At 47.2% G+C, this 12138-nt stretch overlaps 1 protein-coding gene across 4 annotated transcripts in view; it reads left to right on the forward strand.

The window, feature by feature from the left end:
• Window positions 1–12138, forward strand: part of LOC122253996 (uncharacterized) — a 505659-nt gene that overhangs the window by 471670 nt on the left and 21851 nt on the right. For 3 of the 4 annotated variants that reach the window (XM_086530436.1, XM_086530438.1, XM_086530435.1), the window contains one exon: window positions 5774–5815. The exons of the other annotated variant lie outside the window; for it this stretch is intronic. In XM_086530436.1, coding sequence (XP_086386562.1) covers window positions 5774–5815 — 42 coding nt within the window. The remainder of the gene's footprint in view (window positions 1–5773; window positions 5816–12138) is intronic. 4 annotated transcript variants of the gene reach the window in all.

The following is a 12138-nucleotide window of genomic DNA, read 5'->3' on the forward strand; positions in this document are numbered from 1 at the left end:
TATTCCTTTCTTTTTACATCGACTTTTTCTTTTTTTCTTTTTTGTCACGTATGATATTTGCATTTTTTTTTTATTATCACACCTCAATTTCCTTAATCTCTCTCTCTCTCTCTCTCTCTCTCTCTCTCTCTCTCTCTCTCTCTCTCTCTCTCTCTCTCTCTCTCTCTCTCTCTCTCTCTCTCTCTCTCTCTCTCTCTCTCTCTCTCTCTCTCTCTCTCTCGCTCCCTTCTTTGGAAGCCTCTCGCTCTCCGGTCCGGATATGAGACCTCCAATAACGCTCTCATTTTTTTCTATTAGCATCCGGACGGCCGGTCTTGTGGGTGGGGGGAGGGGGAGGGGAGAAGGGGGGTAGGTATGGGAGAAGCAGTGTCTCTTATGATAGAGGACGTAAGGACGAGTTTCCTCTCCCCTCGCGTGAGCTTTGAGGTGTAGTCGTGGGCGGCGGGATAGGCCTAGGGGGTAGGGGCGGGGGATAGAGGGGAGGGGAGGGGGAGGGGGAGGGGGATAGGCAAAATGAGAGCTCAGTGACTCCGGATTAGAATATGTACTGCAGATGAGAGGCTGCACCAGAGGGGAAGGGAGGAAGGGTGGGGGGAGGGAGAGAGGGAGAGAAGGAGGGTGGGAGGGAGGGAGGGAGGGAGGGATGGGAGAGAGGGAGAGAAGGAGGGTGGGAGGGAGCGAGGGAGGGAGGGAGAGAGGGACATAAGGAAGGAGGGAAGGAGGGAGGGAAAGAAGGACATAAGGAAGGAGGGAAGAGGGGAAAGAAAGAGTGAGGGGAGGGAGATAGAAAGAGAGGAGGGAGGGAGAGGAGGAAGTGGTGGTGGTAGTAGTAGTAGTAGTAGTAGTAGTAGTAGTAGTAGTAGTAGTAGTAGTAGTAGTAGTATCATCCTAATTTTGTCGTCTGAGCTTTTTATATTTGTGGTAATGGGTGAAGGAGGCTATACGAAAGAACAAAAGGAGAGGGACAGTTTAGAACGTAACAAGATGTATTTAAGGTCGAGAGTAATATTAATGGACAATATTTTTATCTCTATGCCTTTCTGAAGCGTATACGTAAACACACACACACACACACACACACACACACACACACACACACACACACACACACACACACACACACACACACACACACACACACACACACACACACACACACACACACACACACACACACAAACAAACACAAACACAAAATCGCATCACTATACCCACCCCTACCCCCCTCCATCCCAACCCCCAACCCCCAACCCCCACCCCCAGCCAACTCCATGGGTCACGCGATCGTCAAGATTTCACAAACTTAAAAAGTCAAAAGAAGAAGATTCTCAAGGCACAACGCGGAGTGAGGGGGGGAGGTAGGGATGGAGGAGGAGGTGGAGGAGGGGTTTAGGGGATGGGTACGGTGTGGAGGGGGCGGGAGGAAGGGGAAGGAGGGATGGAGAGGAAAACTTTTTCACTGATGGAGTGGACGGAGTGAGCGACCTAGGGAGGAGGAAGAGGAGGTGGCGTAGGGGTGGAGTAGGAGGTGGAGGTGGAGTTGGAGTCAGATGGATCCTTTTTTTTTGTATCATTATCCTTGTAATCGTTGTTGTTATCATTATAACTATTACTGTTCTTTTTCTTGTCATTATTATCATTATTATTGTTCTTAATGCTGTGACCATCCTCAAAAAAACATATTAAACATAATTGCATCCGTTTCATTATGCACATTTTTTTTCTTGTCCCAGCAACGCACGTAGGCCTACCATCCTCAAAGAGAAAGCAAAAGCCAAAATTGCCTCGAGTTTGCCAAGCGTCCGGCCCCTCCTTCCGCTGCCTCTATTTGTTCCTCGTCCTCGTGTTGATCTGCTCGTCTGGCCTTCATATTTATCCGTCATCCTCCATCGCCTTAGCGCCCTCCCTCCCCTCCTCCCTCCCTCCCTCTCCCTCTTTTTTTTATAATCGTCGCGTCTCCATCACAATCTGCATTTTTCTAGTTTTGTGTGACGGTTGGTCTGTCGCTCTTTTCGAGTTTTTTTTTTCTTTCAAATTATTGTTTTTCTTTCTTGTGTTTGATCTTCTATTTTCCTGGTTTTTTTTTTCCTTTTCTTTCTTCATCTTCCTTCTCTTTCTCCTGGCCCTTCTTCTCCTCGTCCTTGTTTATCTTTTCATTCTCATCCTTTTTCTTCTTTTTATCATCCTGTCTTCCTCCTCTTCTTTAGCGTAAGTAAGTAAGCTTTTGAAATACACTTGAAAAGACTCCTGATCTCTTTATTCATCCGCCTCATGGGCTTACTCGCAAGGGAATTCTTGTACTCACAAATATTGTTTTTCTTTTCCTCTGAGGATTATGATTTTTTTTCTTTTGTGTGTGTGTTGGATTGGCTTTGTTTTACTTCCTCTACTTAAGGAAAGTGTCGTTGGGTATCCGTTGTAATTGTTGTGAATGTATGTTATGGCTTTACAGGGGGTTTTGAAGGGACTTGTAGGAACAGGGAATAGCTGAAACGTCCTTCCTCCTACACCTACCTCATGCCCTTATAGTCCCCCACCCTAAACGCCCCCCCCCCCCTACTCATACCCAACTACCCCACACCTTTTACCTCCGAATCTCCCAAACACCCCACTTCCTCCCCAACCCCAACCCCAACAAGCCCCCCCCCCCTTACCCATCCTACACCCCCAACCCCAACCCCACTCCCACTCCAAAAAAAGGAGCCCGTCCCGGAAACCATCGAGCGGAGGAAGAGGTGGAAATCCAAGCGACAATTCGAGAGGCAATCCGGCGGCCGAGGGTGAGCCGAGGGCGAGCCGAGGGTGAATCTCGCTGGCCGGGAGGGTGAATATATTACCCTGTTGTCTTAGGCCTCCTTGAACATTAGCATCGAGGGAGGGCAAAGGCAAAGGCAAAGGCGATGGGCGGCGGGTGGAGAGGTAGGAGGGTGGGTTGGTGAGAGGGAGGGGCGGGTAGTTGTGGTTGTGGTGGTTGTCATACGTTGGTGTGGTTGTAGGAAGGGTGTAGAAGTAGTGCAGGTGGGGATGGGGGTTGCAGAGTAGGAAAAAGGGGGAGGGGGACATAGAAAGGGGGAGGAAATGATCAAATATTTTTTTCATATTTGTATTTACATATATATATATATATATATATATATATATATATGTATATGTATATAAATAGAAATGAAAAGAGAAATAGCAAACATAAAAAGGAAAACAAGGGGTCACCCGTAAATCCCTTAAAAATCTCAATATATATATTTAAAAAAAAACGAAATGATAAACCAGGGAGGACAAGACGGTTGACTAGATTCCCAAAACTGATAACTTTAGGAGCGCCTTAATAAACACGCACAGGGTTCTTGGAGCGAGTGAACACAATGCCCCCCATTAAACTGATGCTAATGCAGGGCGGCCATAATGCTGTTCGAATTGCAAGGTCCCATAATCCCCAGTACTATCCGATGCGCTTAATAAATTATCTTCTATGATATGTGTCCTCCCCTCCCCTCCTCTCCCCTCACCCCACACGTCCCCCCAGCCCCCTTCCCCCTACCAAAGAAAACGTTTATTACCATAACATTCACAGGAAATACACCCAAAACCCGCTCTAAATAATTAAAAGTTGCATAGTATGAATTAGGGAAGGATGCGCTCCCCTCCTCCCCTTCCCCTCTCTTCCCCTTTTTCCCCCTCCTCATCCTCCCCTTCCCCCTCTCTTCCCCCTTCCTTTCTTGCGGCCATCGGTGCTTTAGACGCAAAAAGCTTCGCGGAATTATCGACAGCGGGGCAGCGGCTGGTGGAGGTGGAGCCGCGTGTATGTCGGGAACTCGGGGCGCTAGGCGTAGAGGGGGGGTGGGGGGGGGGCAAAAGCCATGTTTTAAAAAGGGTAATTTTCTTGGTCTGCTTTTTGTTGTCCCATTTCCTTCCAGTTCTATAAGGTGGTGTTCGTGTGTGTGTGAGTGGGGGGGGAGGGGGGGTTCTTCTCTGCTTCATCTTTTTCTTCATATTTTGGTTCAGCTCTTCTTATTTTCTCTCTCTTCACATTTGTAGAACTATACTAATACAACTAATAAAAGAGAACGAGGTGTCCATAAGAGGAGCGACCACCAAGCGAAACAGAAAACGGAATTTGAAAAGTCAAAGAAAACGGAAATGCGGATGAGAGAGAATGGGTTTCGACAGCAGGGTCTTCCAAGTGGACTCTTTGTTTGCCCATGGCAAGTGGCGGTTGGAAATGGCTCTCGCTCACTGCCCCATTTAAGGTGCTAAATTATGCGTCATTTCTTCTAGCGGCGGAGGCCATTGTTTTGCGCTTGTTTACACGATCATTCACGGCGGAGAATCATGCACATTTTCTCCTTTGAATAAAAATGTTTTTTTTCGGTTTAGATATATATTCATATAAAAAAAGAGATAGAAGGAAAGAAAAGCAAGCAAAAAATAGACCAAGTAGCTTGATATGTATATACTTTTTTTTTGTATTGACTGACAAATGTACACAGTGTTCTGATTTATCCGGAATTATTTATCTTTTCTTCCCCGGAACGGAGGAGGCGTGAATGCGCTCGGAGTGGGTTTATGCTGGAGCTTTCGGCGCTAAAAGCGAGTGTTACTTGTTTATTTTAAGACAGAATAATGCAGTAACTCCCCCCCCCCCTCCCTATTTCCCTCGCACTTCCCTGCCCCCCCCCCCTCCCCTCATCTCCTTCCCCATTCCCATTTCTATCCCTTTTCCCCTCCCCTTCCTTCTTTCCTTCTTAACGCCTCTCACCCTCGACCTCCTTCTCCCCCCCCCCCTGCCTTCTACCTCCTCCTCTATATCTTTTTTCTGTCTCCCCCTTTTTTTCTTTTTCCCACCGTCCCCTCTTCGCCTCTCCTTCCCTACTTCTCCATCCTTCTCTCCATCCCTCTCCCTCCTTCCCATCCCATTATTCAGTTTATCCCATATTTTTTTTGGTTGATATCCACCTGGTAGGACTGGTTGCCGAGGCGGGTTATAGATTTATTTGATGTCACTTCTTGATGTCACTCTTGATGTCACTCTTGATGTCACTCTTGATGTCAGCCACTCGCAAACGCTTCATATACTGCTGACGAAGAAACGACGTGTCCTTCTGTGTTTTGTATCTATTTTGTATCCATTGTATCTGCTGGATTGGCCTGTAGAAAGAAATGTACGTAGCAGTAGACAGATGTAGTTTGTAGTAACAACAACACTTATTTTATTTAGTTCTGAGGAAAATCAGATTGAGTAGCCTGTTGTTGTGATGTAGTTCCGTCACGCGATAGATGAGATAACAGGAGTATGGGGCTAGCGTAGTTATGATAGTCAATTACATATCGTAGTATTAAGACTAATATAGGCTATTGTAGCATTAAGGGTAAAGGAGATTACCCCCTCTCCCCCCGGTTAACATTTTCATTCCCTCATTTTACATTGTCTTTTTTTTTTTTTTTTTTTTTTTTGCTTTGATTCATTATATTTACACCCATTCAAGCCATTTTACGCACACGCACACGTACACGCACACGCACACGCACACGCACACGCACACACACACACACACACACACACACACACACACACACACACACACACACACACACACACACACACACACACACACACACACACACACACACAATTCACGTCTTCTTTTTCTCTCCACATTCGTATTTCCATTCATACATAGTCAACGATTATTACATATGCCTTGCTTCGAGTCGTTATGTCGGGTTCAGTCCAACATGACATGTGTTTGTGGCATAATGTTTTGTTTCCCAACAGGTACGTTCGCTGAAGCCCTGGCCGCCATCACTGCACGCAGAGGTAAATTGCGTTTCCCCATTACAATTGTCAATTAATCTTAAGACCAAGGTGCACCACGAGATAGCGTAGGGGGCGGCGTTAGTGTTGGTGTCACCGCGGCTCTTCTTTTTTTTTCTTGGGGGGGGGGGGGGGCTCGTCGCCATCCTTTCTGATTTGTTTGTTTGTTTCTAATGAGTGAGAGAATGAGTGTGTTTGTGGGGAAGAATTGTTTGTTAGTGAGGATCAGATTCTGATTTAGAGTTAAAAAGTGGTAGGGTTTAAAAGATCGTAGGGTTGCTGGCAAGGAGATACTGAGGGGCGGGAGAGAAAGAGAGAGAGTGAGAGAGAAAGAAATGCTAGATAAACGAGGCGGAGGGGAGACGAAGGGAGAGCGAGGGAATGAGGGTGGGAGGGATAAGGGGGGGAGGGAAGAGGGAGAAGGGAAAGATGTTTACAAGTCTTCTGGCGTCTTTGTCCCAAGATGTGAGTTTTTCCCATCGTCTGAGTAGTATTGACCGAGGGCTATTTATCTGCCAGCGTCCAGGCATATCAGCGTTAATGAACCGCCTTAGCCAATCTCATCTCATCTTACTAACTTCTCCCGGGCGCGAACCAATCAGGGGAAGCGTTGCATCGTGCGTAGGCGATGGGGCAGCGATGCCATATAGCTTGTGCGGGGTTGCTTATTATTCATTGCAGTCTAGCGATTTTCCCGACGGCCTTTTCTTCCATTTTCTTTTTCTTTTTTATCACGATTTCATCTCCAGATTCCGGAAGCAATTTAGATAAAGAAAATAGAGCTAGGCGTTTGATTGGACGAAAGGCTTCATAATGTCAATAAACGCGATGGTGTTGCCAGCACAGTGCGTTAACCCTTCCAGCCCTTCTCAAGGAACCTAACATACTTATGAACCAGCGTCGGGAAGGGGAAATACGTCTCGTCCAGCATCTTTTCCCCTCGTCATCTTTGCTCTTGGCTCCTCTTTTTCCTTCCCTCTTTATCTGTTTCTCGTAATTCGTAAGAACCCACAGACATCATTGGCAGATCCGATGCTCTTGTGCTTTAGCATTGAGCCGCAAGTCATATGTACAATTGATTTTCCTTTATTATGTATTCTTTCTCTTTCTTTCCTTCTTTTTTTTCTATTTGTTCTCTCTTTGTCTGGCTCAATCCTCTTCTCTCTCTCTCTCTCTCTCTCTCTCTCTCTCTCTCTCTCTCTCTCTCTCTCTCTCTCTCTCTCTCTCTCTCTCTCTCTCTCTCTCTCTCTCTCTGTATAGCAAAGCCAACCAACTCTTAAAACGAACGCAAGCCATACTCCTCCTCCTCCTCGTCCTCCTTTGTCCGGCAATCGATAGGGTGTGTTATTCTTTTGGTAGTCATGCGCCATTTGCCGCGAAATATTTTTGATGCAAGTGCAATATTGTGTAATGAGGGAGGCGGCGCTTGTGTGTGTGTGTGGGGGGGGGCGATGGTAATGATTCGGGGTGTAAGAACAGCGTCCCAATACCTGTATTCCGGTGTTGAAAGAGGTCTTCGTTAGGATGTTAGCCTTTGGGTTTTTGGGGGGCTTGTGTCATTATTGTTTTTTTATTTTTATTGGTGTTTATTTGTTGTTATTTTTTGGGGGGTAGGGGTATGGGTATGGGTATGGGTATGGGTTAGAGGTTTTTTATTGTATTTTTTTTTCTTGAATTTATAACCTCCGTAGGGGTAACGGTATCAGCTGTGCGTGTGTGATTTATGGAGTGGATGAGTTTGATTACGGATAATGGCCGTGGTGCGTTTGGTAATAGGGAGCGGTTGTATTGGTTTTATTAATTAATTAAGGGTTGGATCGCGTTGAATAGAAGAACGAGCCGATGAACAGATAGAGCAGAGAATAAACGCAGAGCGACCCACAAGAGAAGGATAAACAAACGTAGAGCCAAATGTGTCTCGTCTCCTCCTGGTCCTCCTTCTCCTCCTCCTCTTCCTCCTCCTCCTCCGCCGCCGCCGCCACCGCCGCCAGCCTTCCAGCCGAGACAGACGGAAGCATAGGCCTAGGCGGTGATTAGTCCAGGGTGCCAGACTCCCGCCTTTATTGATCAACCGAGGGACGATGCACCCTCTTACTCCCCTCCCCCCCTACCCTCCCATGTCCTTCCCTTCTCCCCTTCCCTCTTACCCCCCGCCCCCCACTAAACCTCCCCTCCCCCCCTTCCACCTCCCAGTGTGACCCCGTTCTGTGCTTGTTTGGAGATAATGACCAGGTGCCTCCTTAATTGTTAGTTGAATTCTCTGCCTGTGTCTATTTCCCTTCTCCCACCTGGTGTCAGGGGGGTGGAAGGGGGGAGGGGGGAGGGGGGAGGTCGGTAGGCCGGGTTGGGTGGATGTGATGCTGAGATAAAGACTGTTCATTATGTTGTCGTCATTGTTGTTGTTGTTATTATTTTTTGTGTGTGTTTTTGTTTGTTTTTGGGCATTTCCTTTGTTTTGTGATTGTGGTAGTCATCACGATCGCCGTTATTGTCCCTGTTGTAATTACTGCCGTTATCATCAGTATTATTTTCACTGTTATCATTAATGTTATAATTATCATTTATATTAATTTAATCATTCTTACCATGCCTTGTTCATCATTTATTTGCCGCCGCTTCTATTTTCTTTTCTTTTTTTTCTCTCTCTCTCCTATCATTAACATTATCGCCTCTGATGCCACAGACGACGCACATTAACCAACAGATATGCTTGCTTGCGTCTCTCTCTCTCTCTCTCTCTCTCGGGCTAGCCATTACGTCACGACCAGTTTTTGCTTGCAAGTACCCCAGAAGGAGAGGAGATGCGGCAAGCAGTCGAGTTTCTCGAAGGAAGAAGACGAAGATGAAGAAGAAGAGGGGCGGGGCGGGGGGGGGGGGGGGGAAGAGAGGGGAGGGGAGGGGAGGGGAGGGGAGGGGAGGGGAGAGAAGAAGTAGAGAAGTCGCTGTTGCTTGCCTGTGTGCTTGGGGAGTTTCTTGCCCTTGTTCAAAAGAGCGGTTGGTCCAAGGTCACCCAAGGAAGGTGGTTGGAGGTCACCTGGTCGAGATGAAAGCGTGGGGGGGGGGAGAGGGGGTCAGTGGAAGGAGCTTGGAGGGGAAGGCGGGAGGTGGGGGTTGGGGGAGTACGCGTGCAAGGGGGTCATTTGAGAGGAACGAGGCTATGGATGGTTGAGAGTGGTCGGAGGCCTTCTCGTCTGTCTGTCTTTTTTTTTCCTTTTCTCCCTTTCCCCTCTTTAGAAGTTTGGTTTCTTTGATTCTTTGATTTCTTTGGTTGAGGTCATGGGTCTTTGCTTTGATTTTGTTGTCAAGACAGAGATTGTCATAATTGCAGCCTTGAGTTCTGAAGTCAAAGCGGCATCGTGTATGTGTGTGTGTGTGTGTGTGTGTGTGTGTGTGTGTGTGTGTGTGTGTGTGTGTGTGTGTGTGTGTGTGTGTGTGTGTGTGCTTATCCATCCATCATATACATATGCACACAGTACATACATTTATAAACACTCACTATGGGATGATGGGAGCCGCCTAGTAATTAGAATTAGATACCCCCAACGAGGACCCCAAATGGGATCGTGATGGCGAAACAGACTCTCGGGTAGGCCTACGGGCGGTGGGTCCAGAATGAGAGCACCATCACCATCTATAGGCGTGCAGGGCAGGCCGTTTCTCATGACCAAAGGCGCCCTTAGGTGTGGTGGGTGTGGGGGCGGAGGAGAAGGGGGTCGGGGTAGGGGTGGAGGAGGAGGAGGAGGATGGGATGGATGATAGGGGGAGGGGGTGGAGAGGAGGGGGGGAGCAAGGATGCATTCGAAGGCAGTGACTCGTGTATTAATATCCCTGTTGATTTGTTTATTGTTTTGTATCGTCGAGTGTTTTTTTTTCTTTCTTCTTCTCTCGAACTGGAGGGGGTTTGGTAGAGGGGTCGGGGTGGGGGGTGGGAGGAATGGAAGTTCCATCATCGGCCTCCAACTCGTAATTTCAGACGAACAGGCATAAACGCCCTCTGTTTGGATCGGGACATTATCATTTTAAGATTTAATTCCCACCGGCAATATAATGCTCAATATTTATTGATTATTTACACACCCGTTGTCTGGACCACCCGTCTCTGCGCACTGTATTGAATCCATATGTATTTCATGCCCCCTCTAGGATTTTTGCTCCCTCCCCTTCCCCGTCTTCCTCCTCCTCCTTCCAACCTCCTTCTCTTCATTACCTTTTAATCTCCTCTACTTCTTTTCTCTTCCCCCTCTCCCCTCTCTCTCTCCATCTACCTTTCTCCTTTCTTCATCTCCATTTCTCCTTCTCCTTCTCCTTCTCCTCTTCTTCTTCCTCCTCTTCTTCTTCTTCTTCTTCTTCTTCTTCTTCTTCTTCTTTTTCCTCTTCCCCCCCCTCTCTGCTTCTCCCCTGCTCTTCGGCCCCCCCGTCATGCCCCCCGCCGGACGACTAGATGATCTAGAAATTAAAGTCAATAAATTCTAATCTCAATTATACACATGTCGGCCCGAAATATAGAGAGGAACTTGAATATGTATAATTGCTATAGTTCTCTCTGTACCGGTGGATGGAGGGGGGGAAGGGAGGGAAGGGGAGGGGGGGGGGCGGGAAGTATGGGGAGGGAGGGGGATGTGCCTTTTAGCGAGGTGAGGGGGGCGGGTGGAAGGGTTTGTGTGATTGCGAAATCTTTTTCGATCTTTTTTTTTCTTCTTCTCCTTAATGATTGTAGATTTGCATGCAAGCACCTATGGCGTGAGAAAAAAAAGAGAGAAAGAAAAAATATGTCTACACGGGTCATGCAGCCATTCTCGCGTGCATGGAATCATTCGGTATAATAAGATCCGACGCCAATAAGCATGCGAGGACATTCCTCTCCTCTCCTTCATCTCCCCCATTACCCCCCTATTCCTCTCCCTTCAAACAGCTCCTCTTCCTTTCCTTTTTCCTTTCCTGCATTTCCTCTCCCTCTCCTCTTTCTCAGAGAAAGAGAGAGAGAGAGAGAGAGAGAGAGAGAGAGAGAGAGAGAGAGAGAGAGAGAGAGAGGGGGGGAAGGAGAAGGAGAGGGGGAGAGTCAGAGAGAGAGAGAGAGAAGGATATTGATTGATTTTCCTCCACAATGACTGAAGACAGTGGTGGAGGTGACAAGGGGCATCCTCTTTGCTTCCACTTTCTCTTCCTCTCCTTCTTCGTCGTCTTTTTTTTCTTCTTTATTCTTCCTCTTCTCCTCCTTTTGTGGTTTTTTTTATTCTATTCTATCTCCCTCTCCCCGAATGAGGAGAGGCAAAGGAGGTGTAAATAACCTCCGGAGGCATAGCTGACTTTTTAAAATGTTCTTTTAAAAGGAAATTTGCGATCGCACCCCCACACATTTACGTTGCTTTCTCCCGCCTTTGTTTTCAGATAGGTTGTAATTACAGGATTAATGAGCAGGTATAATTATAGATAGGAGAATGACCGGGATACCTCCCTCCTTCCTTCCTTCCTTACTGCACAGCATCGCCCAACCTCTCTCTCTCTCTCTCTCTGCTCTTACTTTGTGTGTCCTTACCATTCTGTATCTATCTGTCTATCAAACGATATCTATACTTCCCTCATTGTCTACCGATCCCCTCCTCACTCTCTGTTTTTCTTTCTTCTCTCTCTCTCTCTTTCTTTCTATCTCTCTCTCTCCATCTCCCTCCCTCCCTTCTTCCCCCTCCCTCTTCCTCTTCTTCTCCCTCTCCCTCTCCCTCCCTCTCTCTCTTCTCCTCTTCTCCCCCCTTCTCTCTCTCTCTCTTTCGTCCCTTGGATAAGAGTGTGTGTGGGGGGGGGAGCTAATAGAGTTTTGATTCATAGCGCGGGTACCTGCTCTCCCTTGAATATTTAATTATCAATAAGTAATGTGGAAGTATGTGCCGCTTCGCCGCCTCCTCGACCTCTGCGCTGCCCACCTAATGACATGCGCTGTTGTTGTTGTTTTGTCTATTTTCCTTTTTTTTCTCTTTCTTTTTTTTTCTTTTTTTTTTAGCGTGGCGGTTTATTTACGATTGTTCAGCGTTGTTGTTGCATACGTTAAGGTTTTTTTTTCTCCTTTTGCATTAGGATTGACGGCTGTGATATCGATTGCGGTCGTTCGGAATGGCTGTTTGACACGTACGGCCTGTTCGCGGGGGAGTGTGGGGGTGTAGGGTTGAGGGGGGTAGGGTGTGTGTTCGTCCCCCACCCTCCACTTTCTTTTCCTTCTTCTTCTTCTTCTTCATCTGTGTGTGTGTGTGTGTGTGTGTGTGTGTGTGTGTGTGTGTGTGTGTGTGTGTGTGTGTGTGTGTGTGTGTGTGTGTGTGTGTGTGTGTGTGTGTGTG

The sequence above is a fragment of the Penaeus japonicus genome, unplaced genomic scaffold (assembly GCF_977035675.1).
Source record: "Penaeus japonicus unplaced genomic scaffold, GWHDUDI00000001_assembly GWHDUDI00000033, whole genome shotgun sequence".
Lineage (NCBI taxonomy): Eukaryota > Metazoa > Arthropoda > Malacostraca > Decapoda > Penaeidae > Penaeus > Penaeus japonicus.